A 22,438-nucleotide genomic window follows, 5' to 3' on the forward strand; every position below is an offset into this window, starting at 1 on the left:
TCCATCTTGGATGGTTGTAGGCCTGCCCCACTCTATTAACTAAACAAGGATCTGTTCACATTGCTTTCTCACCACCAGTGATTTCCTTATTTAATGAAGAACTGCCCATCAAACATCAACATTTACCAGGCTCTGAAGGTAAGATACACCCTCCAAATGGGATCTAAAATGTAATTTCTGCAATATGGGAATTAAAAACGTATGCCTTGGAACCTCGTATAAAGAGCAAAACAAAATAAAGTGACATGCTTTGTGTGGAAGATTGGCTTAAATGGTGGTAAATCACAGGACCGAAAGCATTGAGTAGGAGAAGCGAAGCTACTACAAAATGAATCATACAGAATCTAAAAGGTGGCAAGTGACGTCAATAAAATGGGTTCCTCACCCAGGTCATGTATGGTTCTATTGATTGGCTGTCAACAATGGCACATATCTTATCAGTGCCGACATACATTGTGCTTTCCTTACCTATCATTTGACCTATAATTTAAAAAACTTTTGTTTCACTATGTCTTTAGTTTTTGAAGTGATAAGAGTCAGGTTTCCATACAGCTCCTTCATGCCTATCAATTCAAATGATTTTTTTTCAAATAGCACAACCAAGGATTCTCTATACAAGCCCTCAAATCCTAGTTGTAGGCCCTGGACAGAAATATTTTTTGCAAGACAGGTGAAAACTAAGGATGGATGCTCGGAGACTATCCATCTCATAAAAAGTTCAGTATTTATCTTACCTCATTTCATTTTTAAACCCCCTCTTCTTCGCATATATCTCACCGCTTTGCTTTTCTAGATTAGCAGCGTTTAGCTGAAGGGATAGAACTAGCAGGTTATAAGCACTCAACCAATTTGGATTGACCATAAAATCCTGAGTAAGGGGTGCCAGGTTGTAAGACATAAAAATAAAATCAATAGTACTTCCTGTGTTACAGCTTGTAAAAGTGGGGAGTACGTTTCCCTTATTGTTTACAAGGTCACTCACTGGGACTAGGACATGTCTTAAGATCAGGCTATTTAGGGAAGGAAGTATGTGTAAAATGGGTAAGATTTTCCTCCTCAATATTCATTAATCCAGAAACACGTTTTGCATTTAACTTACAAAGCTTTATGTTTGAGTTCCCTGCCCAAAGTAACACAATTTTACGTTTCGCACCAGCCCCCCCCCCCTTCTCCTTGGATCAAATCCTGCTGGGGGACCTAGTCCCACCCCAGCAGGTTCGGCAAAGTCTGGAAAATGTGGCCTATGAAGGATGCCAATGTGAGTGGGCCATGCATGGCTTCAAATCTCAGCCTTGCAAGCACATTCGGATGAAGTCACAAATTGGAATTTGTACCCGTGAATGTGTACCAGGGAGCACAAATCGATATTTCGATCGATATCCCAACAACTAGATGGCAATTAGCACACAGGACGTAATTCGTACATGGGCAAATAGCACATATTCGAGGTGCTGATGGGAGTGGACATCCAGAATGGAATTAGTTCCAAGTTGGTAATTAGGACCGAAGAAAGAGGAGGCAGCAAAGGGGAACAGGGCTATCAATGTAGAAACGAAATGTCCCTGCCATCACAGAAGAGGCAACAAAACAATCACCTCCAGAATATCAGCGCTGGGTTCATCACAGTGACTTTGATCATAGTCAAGGGCCGGCTTTAGGGCGGTGCGGCCGCACCGGGTACTGACCTGGATTGGGGGTGCTGTCCTCAGGAGGGCGCTGTGTTTAGCAACGACTTACGAAACTTGCCATTTAAAAGCACCTGCTGAAAAGTTCCTTGTACGTCCAGCCTTCAGAAAACCATTCAAATGTCAAGACCCCTCTTGTGATTAATGTTCCTGCTAAGGGTTGTACTTTTGGCAGTATTGACTCGCCATAAGTAGTGTAGAGGGTTAATATGCCTGCTGCAAAGAACAGAACTGTATTTAATGTGGATAGGTGAGTGGATTGGGTAAGCCAGCCATTACAAGCGCTTTAAACTAATGAATGTATGTGAAAGGGGGCTATGGAAAGATGAGGGGCACGTTTGCCGGGTGGATTTGACTGAATCTGGGGAATCCGGGGAGGTGGTCATGGGGTGGGGGTGCCAAAAAAGACTATCTCACAGGGCACCACCTGCTCTAAAGCCAGCCCCGTGATTGATATTATAAATGCGAGTCTCCAGTCATCCGTAATGTCTTGGTAACCTATCAGCAATGTTATTGTTCACACACCCTACAGCCAAGCAGTTTCACTCAGTGTCAGTGTTAGCATTAACACAGAATATGCAGACACTCTCCAAGCACAACTTGATGCAACACCTCCAAAAAATAACTTCACTACTACTAAAAGATGAGAAAAGTGCACTGCTTTGGCTAAGCACAACACCAAAACACTTCCTATGCAGATATGACTGTAAGTACACACGGGTAAACTGTGCAAACCATCTGGTAATGCACTTCGTCACCTCGCCTGGGTCATGAAGCACTATATACATGTGACTAAACTTATAATTACATATATGGATGGGTGGCTTGCTCCTATGGTGTACAATCCATTTAATAAAGGTGCCAGGAGCCTCCCTAGAAATGGTAGATTAGAGATTTTCTGGACAACATGTGTTTTCATGTCCTCCGTGTTGTGGAGTAGAGAGAGAGCGGGTCCCATCTGTGGTAGGATATTAATCCAAGTCCTGAGTGCAAAGCTTGAGAAGAGATGTCTTCTGTTTTTTCTCCGTTTTTGCACTACCTGACTTCCAGCAAAAAGCTGTTGCAAATAATTTACATTTTTACCCTCAAACATGATTTACTCACAGAATCCTACATATGAGCGTAAATACCATGTGGTAAATCTACCTGCATCTAGTAATTACTCCTGATTGTAGAGCTCACATCTAAATGAGGGCCGTAGTGGGAAAAGGTTGTTTGGAAGCAACCATTCCTCTAGTGGAATTATTTAAAATTTCAGTTTCCTATTTTGTCATTAATCCAAAACTAGGTTGAGTTCGCCCTGCACAGATATCAGACACATGATTCTATTGTTTGAGCAAATGCCCCTTCCTGACAGATGTGAGAATGCAGCATCTCCTTTGCAAACAATATAAAAGTTTCTAGCTTTCGCGTCTAGAATTTTCAATTCTATTAAGGACACGGAGGCGAGGATTATGCTTCTCTTTCCTTGCTTTAATATTCAGCAGCCAATAGGAAAAGTTATACAACAAAAACTACAAATCCCATGAACCCAAGGGATACAACTACAATCATAGAGACGAACCCTATAAAACCCTCATGACTCAGAGTCTCTTCCTCTTTCTTTGCGAATAGAACAGTTACGTCACTGATGCTCAAAGTCATATAAATGAAACTCAAGTCTTAATCAAGAACAAACATCCAACCAGGTCGAAGCAGAAGGTCACAGAGGAAGGAGCAGGAACGGTTTTCAAGGAGAAACTCCCGACGAAAATCGTCATATCATTTTTCTTCTTGACCTAAGACAAGAACAGAACACATAGCCATAAAAACTGTCCCGAATGTCAAATCAGTACAACATTATCATCTGCTATAAATATTACAAATATTTCTTTTTTTTTTTTTTTTTTAAGAAATTCAGGGAGGGCAGAAACAAATAGTCAATTCAAACAGTACATTGCACAATACACTATGTATTATTTATCTTTCTGCCAGGGAGGGATAATCCTCGCCTCCGTGTCCTTAATAGAATTGAAAATTCTAGACGCGAAAGCTAGAAAATTTTATATTCTATGTCAGGACCGGAGGCTCTGATTATGCTAGTTTAAAGTTTAGTCATTACCACAGAAGCTACATACAAAATGGGTTTGTAATAAAACCTCTTAAACGTGGATTCCGATGACCAGTCTGCCGCATTTAAAATGTCCTCAAGACGAGAACCTAAAAAGAAAGATTTTGATGCCATAGCACCTCTCACAGAGTGAGCACCAAATTTGGAAACATCAATACCTGCTTCTGCTAAAATCCATTTTACCCATCGAGCCAAGGTAGCAGACGCAACTGGACGAAAAGGTTTTTGAAGGGAAATTAGCAACTGACCTGCCATGTCAGTACGAAATTCTGCCGTACTCACCTCGTAATCCTTCAGACATTGTACAACGCAGAGTTTCTGGTTTTCCGGAAAGGCTGGATAAGATATTACTCTTGTATTACATTTTGTTCTTCTGGAAATTATAAAAGAAACACCTTCCGGAGAAAAACTTCTCCCTGCCAACTCTAAGGCTTTAACATCAGACACTCTTTTACATGATACCAGACAGAGTAAAATGGTAAGTTTTGCAGACAGCTGTTTTCTGGAAAGATACTTGTTGGAGGGCCAGGAATCTAAAAACTGTAGAACAACGTTAACATCCCAAAGATGAGAGTATTTGGGGCGAGGAGGATTTAACATCCTGATGCCTTGAATCAATTTACAAACCATAGGCAACTGACCAATAGGTCTACCTTCGACAAACACATGTCCAGCTGAAATGGCTGAACGAAAGTTGTTGATCGAGTTATATGCCATACCCGAGGCAGCTAAGGACGCCAACAAATTTAAGATCATAGTGCAATCGGCATTAAGGGGATCTGCACCCCGTGAAGTACACCAACTACACCAACGCCGCCAGGCTGAGGTATAGCGTTTGTGAGTGTTGGGGGCCCAGGCCTGGTTGATGAATTCCTGAGCTTCTCTCGAAAGGCCTGGGAGATTCCAATTTTGCCTGAAAGACGCCAGGCCAGGAGAGACAGATGGCCTGATAAGATCAAGGGATGGGGCGATCTCCCTGGGTCTAGAAGGAGGTCCCAAGACCACGGTAAGAGGAGGGGGGGGAGCACAAGTCAGCTCCATGATGATGGGGAACCAAGGTTGAGCTCTCCAAAAAGGAGCAATTAACACTATTTCCGCCTCTTGTCTCCGAAGCTGTGCCAAGACCCTAGGAATCATCACAAAGGGGGGAAAGGCATAATTTAGGGAGGGGGACCAATCCTGGAGAAAAGCGTCTAACGCTCTCGCTCCCGGGTCTGGGCACCAACTGAAATAAGACGGGAGTTGGGTGTTCAGTCGGGAGGCAAAAAGGTCTATTGAACAAGGACCCCACATCCACATAATCGTCTTGAAGACTCGAGGATGTAATCTCCAATCGCTGGCATCCCTCAAATGGCGGGAGTGCCAATCCGCTATGACATTCCGTTGACCCGGAAGGTACTCTGCTGTTACCGAGATCTGGTTCTGGAGACAGAAGTGCCAAAAATCTTTCGCTATCTCCGTGGGGATCTGGGATCGGGTTCCCCCCAATTTGTTCACATATCGCACTGCCGAAACGTTGTCCATCCGGATGGCAAAAGTACCCGCTAAGAGTTCCAGACAGTTGATATGCATTGAAAGCTCTTCCTGAGACCAACGACCCCCGGTGGAGAGGGGACCGCAGTGAGCACCCCAACCCCATCGGCTGGCATCCGCTTCTATGGTCAGATCTGGAGAGCAAGGAAAAATGGCCCTGCCGTTCCATGCCTCCATGTGGTTAAACCACCAAGAGATCTTGAGTCTCGCTTCCTCTGAAAGAGGAACTAATTGGGAGTAGGATAGACCTTTGTTCAAGTGAAGGCTCTTTAAGCGTTGGAGGGCTCTGTAATGCAGAGGACCGGGGAAAATCGCTTGGATAGAAGACGCTAGCAGACCCACTATATGGGCTAGGAATCTCAATGACACAGTCGTCTTGGACAATGCAAGTCTCAATTCTTTCTTGATCCTCTTTACTTTCACTTGTGGGAGAATCAGTTGGGCAGAGGGGGAATCCACTAGGAACCCTAGGAATTCTATCGATTGGGATGGAGACAGGATGGATTTCTGGACATTGATCACAAAACCCAGATCCTGAAGGAGAGAAATCGCCCATTCCAGATGAAGCATGAGCGTCTGGGGACATTGGGACAGGATTATAATGTCGTCCAGGTAGATGATCAGACGAACACCCCTGTCTCTCAGATATTCCACCACCGGTCTCATCAACTTCGTTTAACACCACGGAGCCGACGAGAGGCCGAAGGGAAGGACTTTGAATTCGAATATCCTCCCCTCCCAGCGGAATTGTAGAAAGCGTCTGTGAGGGGGAAAAATAGGGACGGACAAATAAGCATCTTTGAGGTCCAAACGGACCATCCAATCTCCTGTACGAAGAATGTCTCGGAGTAAATGGATCCCCTCCATTTTGAAATGTCGGTAGAGGATCCATTGGTTGAATTCCTTCAGATTGAGGACCAATCTTGATCCGCCTCCCTTTTTGTCTACCAATAAGATGGGACTTACGAAACCCCTGGGGTGGAGGATTGATTCTTCTATCGCCTCCTTTGACAGGAGGGACATAATTTCTTTGTGAATAAAAGACTGATCTGAAAGGGAAAAATACATTGTGTTTGAGGGGAGAACCTGAATAGGGGATTGAAAAAATTCTATCTTGAAACCTAGAATGGTCTCGAGTATCCAAGGATCGTTTGATATCTTTAGCCAATTGTGATAAAAAATGCGAGTGCACCCCCCCAAAGGAACTTCCTCCCAAGGAATGATTCTCACCTGTAGAGGAGGAGTCTTGAATGGCGGCAGCTGCCCCTCTGAATCTTCCTCTGCGGAAGCGGCCGCGGAAAGACCTTCTTGAGGGGTAGAAGGTGGAGGGCTGGTCTTGGTAACCACCTCTGCCTTGATAGCCCTGGAAGCCATCCCCAGAGGGGTTGTGAAGTCTCCGGCCGAACGATCGCCCTCTGAAGCGTCCGGCCCGGGAGAAAAGAGGATGAAGCGCTTTCTTAATAGAGCCCTGAGCTTTATCTAGACTGGAAAAGGTGGCAACGAATTTGGAGAGCTCTTTTAAGAAGGGGGCTCCAAATAATAGACCTTGGGCCGCTGGGCCTGCTTCTGAAGATGCCAGATCGGCTAATTTGGGGTCCATTTTCATCAGGATGGATCTACGGCGCTCATTGGAAATGGCGCAGTTGGTATTGCCTAGCATGCAGATTGCTCTTTGAGACCAACCAATGAGAGTATCCGAATCTATCGGTACATTGGATTCCTTTGCTTGGTAAGCGAGTTCCAGGATCTTGGTCAAAGGGCCTGATAAATCCAGAAGCTTATCTTGGCAGGATTTCCAGGCCCTGTCGATTCCTTTTTTAGGGTCTTTTGTATACCTCTTGAGGTAAGTAATCATGGATGGGTCTATCTCTGGAGTTTCTGATATTTTGTCTGGGAGGTCCGGTCTAGGACATTCAGAACGAAGGCGAGCTCTTACTTCTTTATCAAATTCTTGGCGCAGATGGTTTTTTACGTAATCGGAGACCTCTGGGGGAGGAATCCAAGCAGAAGATCTGGGGTGAATGATTTCCCCCGGTTCGAAAGTTAATAGTTTGGGTTGTTTAGCCACGGAAGTGTGGTGAGATTTAGCCTTGCGTTTACGAGGTTGTGAATCCTCTGTCGGTGGGCTGCGGGATGAGCTACCCTCTGAGTCCTCAGAAGGGTCTGAGGGAGGGTCAGTTGACCTGCTATACGGGTGCTCAGACATTAATGATGATGTTAGTTTCTCAAATGGCTTGGCATGAATGGATTTGGTGGGAGGGGTGGCCTGTCCCTCTAACATGTTTCCTTTGGGGGGAAGCCAGCCCTGCTGTTGTGCAAACCCTAACAGGTGGTGTTTTAGAGGGGTGATTGCCTTGGCCAGGGCATCATTCACAGTCTGGCGCACGCCTGCGTCCAGAGCTTGGGCCAGGTCTTGTTCGAAGGAACCTGGGTGGGGGTCCTCATAAAAGTAGGTATCATCACCCTCAATTTCCTCTTCGTACATGGTAGATTATAGTGAAAAACTCACTAAGTACTGGAGTATAGGGGGAGCTTAAATACTGTATATATATATATATATATAAATAAATGTCAGGATATATATATATACTAATCTGACCCCAATGCAGGTGATGCTTAAAGTTTTAAAAGTTTAAATGTGGAGGGAGCACCTGCTTCAAGCTCTAGGTGGAAAAACACCTGAATTTATAAATTTTACAACCCTGTAGATCAGTCTTGACAGGGCGTTCAGGGGGAGCACCGGGTTATGGCAAGAAATGCCTTATCTGTGTGAGGGGCGAAGATTTATGAGCCCCGAGGGAGAATTCCGGCACTCTCTGGCCGACCGGAACGCACGCGAGTCGATCGGCAAATTCCCTGCAATGAGGGGAAAACGCCGGTCGGCTCGTGCGCCCTCCGCGAGGCCAGAAATAGAAATGGGACTGCGCGACGAGGTCGCGCAGTCCCGCTCCCCAAGGTGAAGCTCCCACTCCACAGGGTACTACGGGCGGCAAGCCGCCCTTCGGTAGTACATCGCGCGTTGGAGAGTCAGTATTAAAACACTAAGTAAGCATTGTAGCTACAGTAATAAACATTAAATAAGCATGTAAAAAAACTCGAGAATTGGCCGCGTAATGGCAAAAACGACTTAACTGGGTGTGCAGCAGCAAAGAAAGAGGAAGAGACTCTGAGTCATGAGGGTTTTATAGGGTTCGTCTCTATGATTGTAGTTGTATCCCTTGGGTTCATGGGATTTGTAGTTTTTGTTGTATAACTTTTCCTATTGGCTGCTGAATATTAAAGCAAGGAAAGAGAAGCATAATCAGAGCCTCCGGTCCTGACATAGAATTACATAATGCCTGCTAGTGGCGTTTTACTGGAAAGGCACCCCCTTTTCTGTAGCCACAAGGACTTTACGAGGCTGTTTCTTGAAATCTGATGCCCTCTTGTGGCCATATCGTAGGGCAGCACAAGGCCTCAAATGTCCTTAACCTAGCACTGGGCCTTGGGGGAGGTGGTGATGGGGAAGCTACTTCCTGTGGACTTACCACATGCACTGACAGCCCTCGCAGGGCAGCACCTGCAGCCTGTGCTGCACTTCTTCAGCACAGGGCGATTGATAGTAGTGCTGTATGCGCACCATCAAAATCGCACCAAGTTATAGGCCGAGGAATTGTTCAAGAATGGAGGGGGTAGGACATTTTGCCTTTCTGTGTGTCGCCACACAGTGTAACTGCTGCTTCTCATATTCCTGTGGTAAATGACGCCTTTTGCAGGTTTTCCAAGGAGTGTTTATGTTAATCCTTTAACAGCGAGATGCTGGCATTAGCATGTGAATGGCTACCTCTGCCCTCTCACCCACGGAGCTGTTCAACTATGGTTGTGTCTACAAGAAAAAAGGCAGAGAGTGAGGAACTACATTTTATTTTGCAATTTGCAACTCTGTGCTTTGGCGCTAGGACATCTGGTACCGTCATCTGTTTTTTGTTGTTGTTTTAAACAAAGCAGAATGTTGCTTTGTCAGGCTTTTAGTTTTGCTTTGAACAGTTTCATCATGGACTGAAAGCCCCAGCACACAATGCACTGTTGGCTAAAATTACAAAATTGGCCACTTGACAGCTGTGTTTTAAACATTTACAAAGTTGACCTGTCAGCTATGTTTTAAAATTTTACAAAATCAACTACTCCATTTAAAAAATAGCTTCTTTTACACATATATCCAAAAAAAGAGGGTTCATTCTTTTTCTCACATCGTGTAGTAAAACAAGCATTGCAATGTGAGTCATTTATTCTTGAATAGAAAGTTTAATACCAAGATTCACAACACAATAAAGGTACATCAAGCATAGCAGCACCACAGCCTTCCATAACACACGTAAATAAGTTAAGAACAGTTGGCAGTAGCAAAACAATTCTCTCACGCATACAGGATGGGTACAACACCGATAGTTAACACACTGTAGAGGAAGTGAGAGGAGGTATAGGCTGTTGTATGATTTCCATAAACATATAAGAAGTGCAAAACTCCTGAAAGAAACAGCCAAATCGCTTATGGAATTACATACACTCATACTCATATAGGATGGTGAACACTTACCTACCTAGCATGGTATTTTTCATCAGTGGCTTCCATATCTTCAACTTCGAAGCACTCAAGGATATTACTGTTCACTGCATTACGTCTCCTAGCTATGGGTTCCCTTGTTTGGCTGCAGCTACATCATTTATGTCAACGTCTGTATTCTGCCTTTGTTAAACTATCCGACTTATTGTATGGGAGTGAGCTAAAATGTTGTTTACTGGTGTCTCTCTACCACAGGATTAAAAAAACGGAGGGCAGAGCAATGGAACCTATTTTTATTTTCCATAAACATGTTTTTGTGCTTGAATATTGCCCCTGTGGGGATCAGGCATCTTTGCTAGGAATACAGGTATCTTACATCAAATACTGTGAAACAGTCCCCGCTTCAAAGGGCAAGTTCACCAGCCTCAGACAGAGGGTTAATGGGATTACCTGCAGCCCCACTCCTTGATGAGGCCTTGCAACATGCTTTTGGCAAGGCTGTCAGCTTGTGTCCTATGTATAGTAGGGTGACTCACTGTAATCGTAGCCCGCACTTTGAAACAAGCCATGCCAACACTGCTAAGCCATACTTGAAACTGAGTGGGTGTGGGAAGTGGGAGTTCATAGGGCTTGGGACTGCAAATGATGCATTCAGCACCAAAGCATCTCCTTCCTCACTACCTGCGGTGGGTGTGGGAGTTCATAGGGCTTGGGACTGCAAATGATGCATCCAGCACCAAAGCATCTCCTGCCTCACAACCTGCACCAAGAGGGCAGTTGTAGAGAGACTATGATGGCAGGGTTTCACAATTCTGAGCAGCCCCTCTTTGCTGCATCTTGTCTGGAAAAGCAGCACCTTAAGGCTGAGGAGAACCTCTTAGCTCATCCTGGACCTACTGCAAGTTTCACTGACTGGCACTTTATTTATACTGAGGTACAAACTTTTACATAAAAAATAATTTGTATTCTTTCACTTCACTTTAGCACCTTAGATTATAACACTGCAGTGACTGGCCTTTATTAGAATTAGTGAACCCCAACATTGCTGCTGTTATAGTTGGGGTTGTCTTGTTTCTCCTATATACGTTTGTATTTATTTTTTATAAATGAAGCAACATTATGGTCTTTTACACCACACAGAAGGAGATTGTTGTAAAATGTGCATCTTGAACTGAATTATTTGAAGTTGATCTGAGATGTAATGATCATGGAAAGGGAGGCACAGGGAAGAAAAGTAATCGTCCAGGGCCACACTGTTTAGTTAAGCTTGAAAGCCATGATCGAAGTCCCTGTACAGACATTTTAATCCCGCTCTCCCCCTACCCCCCCCCACCCCCCAACCCTTGACGGTTCATTTTTCTGCCTTCTGTCCTAATGACATTTTTATTAGTGACCCAAGAGTTTTTACACCATTCTTGCTTAGGTAATATTCTAAGTCGGCGGCCTGAAAATCCTGCTGTTTGTGTTTATTCTTAAGTGTTCCAATTATAAAAAAAAAGAAGCCATTTACCTAATTGGCGATTGTTATTTGAAGCAGACTCATCACAGCGAACTATGTTCCAGAAAGGCAGACGAGTGGCAACCTCTACGAAAGGGTTCGCAGTGCACGCGCACCAGGCGCTGCTCCTGTTCATAATGTTGAGGGCTGCCGATGACCGCAGCTCTGCTTGTTCGGCACCGCACCACTCTGTGTCGCCACGCTAAGTAATGTCACCCCGCCATCTTGTGTTGACAGCTACAAGATTGAACAGGACCCTGAAGAGTGGCTGACTGTGGACCCCAGTACCGGAACAATCCACACCAGGAAGGAGATTGACCGCGAGTCCCCCTTCTTTCAAGGCGGCTGGTACAAGGCACTGATTATCGCAAGTGACAACGGTGAGACCTGAAGGCAGAGACGGGCTCCCCCTCTTCAGCCTTTGTAGAGAAGAGGTGGAGCCCCACAAAGCTCCACCCCACGGCAGGCACTCAAAGCACATTATTTATGCTATGTAACACAGAAAAGGTGAACACAGACAGCAACACTCTGAATTACATGCCTGTATGTATGCAGTATGACATGTCCTATGCAGGGTTTGCGCCATGGTCTGCATTACGGGTGTAAGACTGAGGTCTTGCCAGTTCTACCAACCAGTGGTGACAGCAGGCTTCACTCCAGTGAATGGTGCTCATAGAGGGCACACTGAGCTCAGCGACTGCTAGGCACTGTTTTACCTGTGATTGCCAGGGTCCTTCAAGTTAGTGTGAGACTGTCCGCGTGCCCCAGGTGCCTTTATTAATTCATTTATTCACATACAATGTTTGTCAACCGTGCTGCTTCACCAGTTGGTATAAGAACGCTTTACACATAACTACATATGAAAGATATGTTCACGCAAGAACATGCACATCAAGCCAACCGCAAAACCTCTATATGGAAAGGGAGGGGGTCTCTACATGGGGGCGGGAAAGGGAAGGAAGAAAAGGGTATGGTTCCAGTCACGAGAATAAATCGAAATGGCAGCTTCCTCCAAGAACGTCTTATGTACAGAAAGGATGACTGAGATAAAGTTAGAGAAGGGTTGTCCATTGTAAAATTCATGTGTGAGATGTCACATAACTAGGGAAGATCTTGATGTAGGAATGTAGTGAACAGGTAGGTCTTGAGTCTCTTTCTGAATAAGAGACTTACCTGGATCAAAAGAGAGGTCCAGGATGGAAGCACAGAGCCCCAAAAGGATTGACTTTGAGCTAAGGAGGTTTTCAAGTTCAGGTGTTCAATAGTGAATGAGTCCTTGCTGGATGAGATAGTGGGGCCACCAGACATTTTTAACGCATTGGCTAGATAACTCTGCCTGCCCACGTGTATAGCTTTGAACGTGAGGCAGAATATTCTAAATCTGATTCAAGTGGGAGCCAATGGAGGTCCCTAAGATAGGCGAGATATGGTCCAATTTTTGTTTTTGTGGAATGTATGGCCACTTTCAGGGACTGCATAATTTATGCTGGGAGGCCAGATAGGGTGGCGTTGCACGCTTCCAATCTGTGAATGTGCGGATGCCTTAAATTGCTCATTTGAGGGCAGAAATTTCATTCTTTTAATTGATGTATGTAGAAATTTGCAGTTTGGACAAGTTGATGAATGTGTGCTAAAATGCTAGTAAACTTTCAATGAAGCCCATTTATTTTGTTGTTTATGTGGTGGGTAGGCATCATTTTTCTGCCAATGTTGTAATTGAGACTGGTTCGATCAAGCCTTTTGCTGGAGTAGCCTTACAGTGTTGATGTCCCAAGCTTCTCATGTGTCCCATCCCCTCCATGTGTCCTTACATGTGTCCCTGGGATTCAAGCTCCTGAAGTTGTCTTCTCATGAGCATCAAGCTTCTAATACTTTCTGTCCATGAGCCATGCACACCTTACAATGTCTGTCCGTGAGCCAGCAGCTCCCCAAAATGTCTTCCCACTAGCCTCAAGCCTCTCACATTGTTAGTACATGGGCCTGGCGCTCCTTTCAATCTGTCTTCATGGGGCCTATAGTGTGGGGCTTTGGACATCAGGAGCATCTTGTTGGCTGTCCAAAGGCCTCAAAATGTTCCCCCACGAGTCTCTAGCTCCTTGTGGCACTTCTCCGTGCACCCAAAGCCTTCTTGTATAAGTGCAATGGAGATTATGCTGGAATTAAGAAAAGAAGAGTGTGGTGGAAAGGATTGTTTCTAAGAACCGAGGAGGGAGAATAGAAGATCAGTGGTTTAGTTCTCACTGCTCATCATCCCACAGTAGAAAGCAATGGAACCTATTCCACTGTCCTTCACCCTTCCCAGCAGACAGTAGATAATGTCCATCAATCCTCCTACCAACGAGTAGTGTAGTCCATCCTACTATCATCTCTTCCAGCAAAGAATAGTGAGTCGCCTAACAGTCCAACACCTTTGCCAGCAGAGTAGTGGAAGCCATCTTACTGTCCATCGCCCACCAAGAGTAGAGGAAACTGTCTGACGAACCATGACCTCTGCAAAGAGTGTTGTAGACGCCACCCTACTGTCCATCACCACTATTAGCAAAGAGTAGTAAAAACCACCCTACTGTCCATGACCTCTGCCAGCAAAGATTGGTGGAAGCCTCACTACTGTAATTCACCACTCTCACCAGAGTAGGTTAAGTCATCCTCCTGTCAGCAAACCTTCTAACAGAGTAGTGAAAGTCGCCCTACTGTCCTTCACTCCTCCCAGTAGAGAGAAGTGGATGGCACCCTCCTGCCCAGTACCCAGTACCCCTTACAGCAGAGAGACATGGAAGCCGCAATGACCCATCTGAGCAGAGTACTGGAAACCTTCCCAGTTAACAGTATTGTAAGTCTTCCAACTGGCAGCAGTCCTCCTAGCAAAGAGTAGTGGAAACTGCCCCAATGTTTATCACCCCTCCCAGCAAAGAATAGAGGAAGCTACTCTACTCTTCATCACTCCTCTCAGCAAAGATCAGTGGATTCCTTCACCCTGGACAGCAAGGATGGTATAACCTTCTTATTGTCCATTAGCCCTCCCAGTAAAGAGTAGTGTAAGCCATCCGTTCTCTCCTTCACTCTTCCTTTACAAAGAATAGTGACAGCCCCAGCAAAGAGTAGTGGAAGCTGTTGTATGGTCCATCAACCCTCTCAACAAAGAGTAGGGTAAGCCGTCCTACAGTCTATCACTGCTCCCAGTAATGAGTAGAGAAAACCATCCTACTTTCCATCGCTCCTCCCAGCACAGTAGTGGAAGGAATCTATCTGCCCATCATACTTCACACACAGGGTGAATGCTACTGTCCTGAACTCCCTTCTCCCCAAGGAGGAACTTGCGAAAGTCACCATACTGTCCATTAGCTCCCAGAAGAAAGTTGAAGGAGGGATCCTACTGCCCATCATCTGCACAGTAGAGTACTGGAAGCCATCCTACTTTCCGTGGCTCATTACTTCAACAAAGATTAGTGTAAGCCATCACCACTCCCAGGAAATGCTAGTGTAAGGCATCCTACTATCGAACCCTCTCCCACAAGGTGTAATGTATGCTGCCCAACATGTCCATCACCCCTCTCTTCAGGCAGGTGGCGAATTCCAGCAGAGAGTAGTAGATGCTGTCTTAAATTACATTCTTCCCCAGAAGAGTGTGGTGGAGGATAACCTGCTGTCCATCAGTCTCCCCCGCACAAACTTGTGAAAGCCATCCTGCTGCTGATCACTTCTCCCTCAATCTTATTGCACCCTTGGCCCCGAAAACACCACAAAGGTCTGTGGCAGGGCTGCGGGTGGTGGGTGAGGGCTCTTGTAATAGCTGTGTGTGCATGTGTGTGTGTGTGTGTGTGTGAGTGAGTAAATGGTAGTATTTGGAAAGTAATGACCATGGATCTTGCTGACTTTGTCCTTTATTCACAGCGGACCCTCCTCGCACGGCGACAGGCACGCTTTCCATACAGATCTCGGAGGAGAACGACTCACCCCCGTACATGTTTCCACTGGTCGGCCTTGTGTGCAGCATACCCAGGAAGGACAGTGGGGTGCTTATAAGTGCCACTGACCAGGACCTGCCGCCCCAAGCAGAGCCGTTCCACTTTCAGTTGGACTCAGCTGCCCCAGAGCTTATGCAGAACTGGACCATCACCCCGGTTAATGGTAAGAAGATGGAGTGCCATATAAAACTGCATTTATACCTTGAACATGGCTATAATTATAATCTGAGGCCTTCAACCCAAAATGTTCAGAAGTTTCCTAATGCCTCTTGTTGTGATGCGTGGATGCGGGGGGGAATGGGGACAAGAGGACGTCTTATCCCAACTGCTAATTCCCCAGTATTCCCACTCCTACTTCTGTAAGCATATTGTGTTTCCTGAAACAAATATGGTTGATGCAAGAAAAACCAGGGAGAGATTCTAAAGATGCTTCTCTGTAGCAAAGACATACGGCACTAAAGACGTTCAGACCTCTCTGAGATACAGTAAGCATAAAGAAATGCCAAAACAAAGCAATATCCAACTACTCACAGTGAGCAGAGTGCGCCCAGGTCATCAAAGGGCAGGAATTGATCATCAATGCTCTCTCTCTAGCGGCTATGAAAGCCTTCAGGCGGTCCTCAAAAAGCCTTACGTGGCCACGAATAGTCATGACCTATTTGTAAGCTATCTACATTGGGCTAGGGACACACCGAGATGAGGATGAGGTTCTGTGGGAAGGTTCTCTGGGTGCAAATGTCCTCTCCACTAGTCAGGATAGTGCACTTGGGAGCGGGAGTGGCCATTCTTGGGAACTGTGCTCTTCTTAGAAAGGAGATTAACTCTTTTTGGAGTTACTTAGATAACCCAGCACTTTTTGCCCTCTCTCCTTATGCTCAAGTCGACCCCTGTGGCTCAGCTTGACCTCTAAAAGTGTTACTCCAGCATACTGATAAACCTCTTATCTGCTAGTCTTTAAAGGAGCGGGGATACAAGCAGCAGGCAAGAATTAGTGAGTGGCTGATTGATTGGCGGATTGAGATATGTGAGTGTGTGCAAGGAGGAGACAACCTGTACAGAATGATAAGCAAAAGGGATGCCATGTTTACATGCAGCGTAACGCATATTGGACTTCTGAAGACCAATCCACCATTGGTTCTTAGGTCTCCAGATATATCTGGGACACAGTTGGCCAACTCTATGAATACATCTGGTTAGCAGGAGAGCCACATTACTGACAGTCACTGAGTTATAAGTGATGAGTCTCTGTCCATAGCTTATGGTGTTAAACATCTGCTTAAGTCACTGTCCCCTTCATGATCCACCTTGTGTCTCTGCCCCCAGGTACGCATGCCGTGCTGCAGTTGCTGAAGGAGATGGAAGAAGGCTTGTATGTCCTCCCCGTGAGGGCCAGTGACTCAGGGGAGCCACAGCTGACCCAGGTGCAGCTCCTGAATGTGACTGTATGCGACTGCGATTCTGCAGGTTCCTGCAAGCCCGGTGCAGCAGCCATTTTCATCGCCGGCACGGGCATCAGCTTTGGAGCACTGATGATCATCCTCGCCAGTATCTTGCTTCTCCTATGTAAGTGGGTGCCATCCCCATGACCAATGGCATCCCCTTTACCCATGACAAGGAAATGACATGAATGATTGCCTTTGAGTTTTAATCAACCACCTGCTAACACATGCCCACGTCAGAGCAGCTGTGTGCCCTTAGGCATCTGTATAGGCAGTGAGTTTCGTATAAATCAGAAAAGGGCAAGTAAAGCGATATGTAGGAGCTCTCGTGAAGCAGATATAAAGTATTCTCATTCAGAAGCACAGCAGCAATAGTAGAATTGACGCAGACCGGATGTCATTGCAATTGTTCTCGGTGGTGAAATGGATGCAGGTTGCTGGAGACATTGTTCATTTAGAGGGAGAATGCACGCGGGTGCATCAGAATCATCTAGCATATGGTAGAATTCATGCACTCTGCAGCTGCAAGGGGTAAATTCACGCATGCTGCAGCAGAATCGCTGCAATTCAGGGCAGATTTATAGGAACCTGCAATAGAACTGCCTTCACTGAGATAATCCATACATGCTGCAATGTAGTTGTTCTCAGTCAGATGTACCAAATATATACCTGTAGCAGTATAATTGCTCTCAGCAGTAAAATCAATGCATTCTGATATTTAATTGTTCTCAATCAGTAGTGTAATTTATCACTGCTGATATGGAATTATTCCCTAGTGGTACACATCTTGCAGTAGAATTGATTTTAGTTGGTGGTGGAAATCAGGCAGGTTAATGAAAAATGTGTCAGTCCTTGGCAGGCACTTGGGGCAGTCGCTTACATTGCAGTGCTGGCAACATAACCATTGGCCACTGAGATAATCAACTAGACTAATCATCCATAGATCAAAACTCTTACCATTACATAGTTGACCTGACAAGCACTTGCTCCCAGGTGGTACAATACAACATGGAGTGATCAACATCACGCCTTAACTAACAAGTAGTGGGAATCATGGGAGCTACAGTAAAATTGGTCTTACAGCAGAATGCATCCCAGGGGAAATAGGTTGACTCCGTTAATGACAGAGATCAAAGAGGCTACATTAGAATGGTTCTCAGTGGTATAACTTTCAAAGGCTGCCATAAAATCAGTCTTACTTGGTCTTAGAAACTAGGCAGGCCGCCAAAGAACTCCTCACCTCATTGGTAGAACTCAAGCAAGTCAGGGTAGAATTGGTAATTGGCAGAATTGGTCATCCTGCGTGTGTTGCGCCACCAGCCACGTATGTCTTGCCCGTTTCCTCCCACACTTCCGTTTTGAGCCTCTTTCTTCTGCTGTGTTTTTTCTTGGATAGTGGTGATCCTGTTTCTGGTTATCGTTGAGCGTTACCGCCGGGGCAGTGCCCACAAGGGACTCCTGTCGGACTCCGAGGATGATATCCGAGATAATGTCTTCAACTACGACGAGCAGGGAGGTGGTGAGGAGGACCAGGTGAGTGCAAAAGGGAGGCGCGTTGTATCAGCTGTATTGATTCTCCTTGTTTGACGGTTGACCTTATCAACAGCGCATTAACTAGGCTGGAATGAAAGTGCTGGCAAAGTTATCAGAAGCAGTGTACATGCATCACCTCCTGCAAATCACTGCATCCCAAAACCTGAGTCAGAGTACCATGCTGGTTTATCAGTGCCTGTGCACTAACTATGCTTTTGTTGCCAGATGTGCTTATTGCCATCAGACTGTATGTAAACCAGGTGTAGCTTTCCACATCACGCCAACCCTGACAGAAAGAAAATCTCCACTAACTGAGAAGAGGAGTCCACATGCAGCCCTCTTTCAGGGATGTACTGGGTGATTGTGTGGCCTACAGTGTTCATTTCAGGTGACTATTGGGTACAAGCAGGGTCCACAGAGCCCGCCCATTCTTGTGGCTAAGCTCAAACACTTGCAACGCATGTTCCCCATGTCTTCCAAGTGCTGTCCAAAGGTCACACGACTTAGGCCATCCTCTACAGAATGCGGGAGGACATCAAAGGAATAGCGTGTCAATGGCTCCCTTTCTTGTCCTACCCGCCCTGTGAAATCTAGCGTTTCTCCTAGGACAGGTGGCCTTTCTTTATTTTTTCGTAATAGCTTCAATGCCAGCTTGCATTTCTATGGAGGTAGCTGCTTCGGAGACAAAACCTATAATGGTAGGTCCACATCTTAATGGCGGGTCAAAAACAGACCCTCAAAGCTGGAGTCTTTATTTGGCAAAAAAAGCAATACCTTGCTCTCCAAGGCCCCAGAGCTTTCTTCCAATGCGTGGGGGCATTTACAGAATTGTTTTTGTCCAGGACCACCCTGGGTAGCAAGGTCATCCTAGACAGGAAAGCCGCCCGTAGGAATGGAGTCAGAGGGGCCGTCCAAAGTATGGCAGCCTCTGTGACACCATTTATATTCGCATACGTACTATGCAGTGCATTTCCTGAAGGCAAAGCTGGCAAAGGTTCAGCCACCGAAAAACCTTCCTGCCCCGGCATCTGCAGGAGGGGAGGAAACTAAGAGGTGTCCAATATTACCACATCTAAATGAGATGTTTGTTGTTCCTGATTGTCACATGGAACGGTGTTCACTTCAGTACTTAAGATGTATAACAGAGTTGCCCCAATGCCCCGTATCACCTATAGACAAGGTCACTGGATTTATGAGGCAGAGGAGGCCCAAATTATGTGGCAAGGTTTACTAAATTATGTGGGAAGAAAAGGCAAATTATGAGGTATAACGCAACACTTTTTGTGATAGTATTACTTCATTATTTTGTCATATGTACACATGGCCAAACGTTTCACGTCACTGGTACCAGTCTGTCACTCAATTACAGCAATAAGCAACAAACAGATGATCAGTCACATTTTGCTATGGCCTTCCATTGCAAGCAACACGTGGTGCAAAGCTTTTCACTAAATTTTGATGTATCTGAGCTAGAAACACATTTTATTTTCTAAAATCTGCTGATTATGCAGCAGATGACGGATTATGTGGTAAATCTATAATTAGGCACAAACCACTGCGGTCGCAAAATCCCATAATTTCAGTGACCCTGCCTATAGACAAATTATAAAATTACACTGTGCAGTTGGGAAATTTACACCTGGGTGATGGAAGTTGGTATCCTTAGGTGAACAATAGTTCGAGATTGGTGCTAGGTAGTTAATGTTGGATGCATTGATAACCTCAAAGGAGAGGGCCCAGATTTTCAGGGTAAGAAAGGATACTGATTGACTCCTGGGTTATACACAGTCTTTCTTCTCTCCCTAGGACGCCTATGACATCAATCAGTTGAGGAATCCCAACAAGCTCCTCCCACCACCCTCTCCACGAGGGAAGCAGCCAATACGAAAGGATGCTCCATACAACTATGGGACACCCCAGTATCCCAGGAAACCTCTTGGGGGCCCATCGGACATTGAAGACTTCATCAACGATGTGAGTATGGGTACGAGTGTGAACTCTCATTAAAACTCCCTTGTCTCCATTAACTCCTAGGGGCTATACATGCACATAACATTCATTTTGCTTCTTAAATTCATAGCACACATATATGCATATACATATATGCCATTTAAGTAGAACCTCAGTAAGCATGCTTTGGTGTACATTGCTTAATTCATTTTTGAGATATTAACTTCTTAAAAAAAAAAAGTTGCCAGGTGTATTTCAAAGGGTTAATCCTTTGCGGTTTTGGTCCACAGTCCATTCGAGGCAGGTCCACGGACCCAACTTTTAGCAAGCATTGTCATAGCTAATAGGCCTGGCATCATCTGCCAGACTTTTAGCAATTCTTATTTCATTTTGTCATGGCATTTGCAAAAGTTTGTTCGGGAAGCTGCTGAGAGTTTGTAAATCTCAAATAAAATATTGACTAAAGATGTTATAACTAATAGTGAAGTCAGACAGTGACTGAAGTGTGGCGACGCCTTGCCACTTGACGCATGCTGAAGTGGGTTGGAGAAAAATGTGAATGACACGATCACAGAAAAATGGATGAAGAGTGGCTGAAATCCCTTACCAGTAATAAATATAATTTTAGTAAAATCAAAAGGTCTTGGCTATCACAGACCTAAAAAATAACAATTGCTGTGCCACTGGCTGTCAGCCTTTTGTCCTTGAGAAAGAAAGAAGGAAAGAAAGTAGGATAGGAATAAATAGCAGGAAAGAAATAACAAGTAGAAAGGAAACAAAGAAGGCAAACATTAGGAAGAAAGAAAGATAGAAAGAAGTAAGAAAAAGGAAATCAAGGATTGAAAGACAAAGCAAGAAAGGAAAGAAAGAAAGCATGAAAGAAAAAGAGAAATGAAAAGTGAGAAAGAAAAAAGGGAGGAAAGAAGAAGAAAATAAAGAAAAGCTGGAAAGAAAGCAGGCAAGAAGGATGCAAAGAAGGGAAAAGGAGGGCAGAGAAAGAAATCAGGAAAGAAAGAATGAAAGTAAAATAAAAGAAAGAAGGAATGAAAGAAATAAGGAAAGGAAGGAAGACGGAATGAAAATATGAAGGAATGAAAATATAAAGGAAAGAACTAAAAGCATAAAAGAAAAAGGAAGCCTCAATGAAAAAAAGAAAGAAGACTTAACAACAAGCAAGAGAAATAAAGAAAAAGAAAGGAATTGAAAGAGTGAGAAAGAAAGAAAAAAGAAGGGAAAAAGTTTGAAAGAAGAAAGAAAAGACGGAAAGAAAGAAGGCAACAGTGGAAGTAAGGGAAGAAGGAAAGAAAGGAGGTACGAGAGAAGGAATGAAAAAAAGCAAGAAAAAAAGAAAGCAAGAAAGGATGCAAGAAATAAGGTATGAAACTAAATGAAAAGGAAGAAGTCAAAGAGTGAAAGAACAAGCAAGGACAAATGAAAGAAAAAAAGGAAAGTAGGAAAGAAAAAAAAGAATTAAAGCAGAAATTATTGATAAAAAAAGAAAAGGGACTGAAAAAAATGAAAGAAAAAAGTAAAGAAGGAATGAATGACCACAAGAAAAAGGGAAAAAAGGCAAGGGGGATGAAAGGAAAGCAACAAAGAAGGAAAGAAGGCAAAAAGGGTTAACAGTGCTGCAAATTAAACATAGTAAAGGCTGGTTTTCTGCCTGAAGGAAGGAAAACATGAAAGAAAGGGCAGAAAGCAAGAAGGGAAAGAAGAAATGAAAGCAAGAAAGAGAAAAAAAAGAAAGGAAAAGAAAGTGAGTAAGAAAGCAAGAAAAAAGGAAGAAAGGAAAGGAGGAATGAAAGCAAGGAAGGAATGTAAGCAAGAAACAATGGAAGAAGAAAGAAAAGCCGGAGAGGAATAAGGCAAGAGAGAAAGGAGGAAAGAAAGGTGGCAAGAAACAAGGAAGGAATGAAAGAAAAAAGAAAACAAAAAGGAATGAAGGAAGAAAAAAAGGAGACCAAGAAGAAAGGAAGGAAGGAAAGAAAGAATTAAAGAATGAAAGAAGAAAGCAATAAAAGAAGAAAGGAAGGAAAAAAGAAAGCAAAAAGTAAAGGAATGTAAGAATGAAAAGAAAGAACAAAGTAAAGAGGAATGAAAGAAATGCAAGAACGAAAGTAAGAAGAAGGAAAGAAAGAAGGCAAAAAAGTGTTAAAAGTGCTTAAAATTAAATTCAATAAAG

The 22,438-nt window shown here is 44.4% G+C and overlaps 1 protein-coding gene across 1 annotated transcript in view; it reads left to right on the plus strand.

Moving 5' to 3' along the window:
- Positions 1-22,438, plus strand: part of CDH15 (cadherin 15) — a 129,596-nt gene that overhangs the window by 93,473 nt on the left and 13,685 nt on the right. Inside the window, exons 9-13 of the mRNA XM_069217230.1 lie at positions 11,607-11,749; positions 15,261-15,497; positions 16,658-16,897; positions 18,170-18,306; positions 20,113-20,280. Of these exons, the coding sequence (XP_069073331.1) occupies positions 11,607-11,749; positions 15,261-15,497; positions 16,658-16,897; positions 18,170-18,306; positions 20,113-20,280 (925 nt within the window). The remainder of the gene's footprint in view (positions 1-11,606; positions 11,750-15,260; positions 15,498-16,657; positions 16,898-18,169; positions 18,307-20,112; positions 20,281-22,438) is intronic.

This window comes from Pleurodeles waltl, chromosome 12, assembly GCF_031143425.1.
Source record: "Pleurodeles waltl isolate 20211129_DDA chromosome 12, aPleWal1.hap1.20221129, whole genome shotgun sequence".
Lineage (NCBI taxonomy): Eukaryota > Metazoa > Chordata > Amphibia > Caudata > Salamandridae > Pleurodeles > Pleurodeles waltl.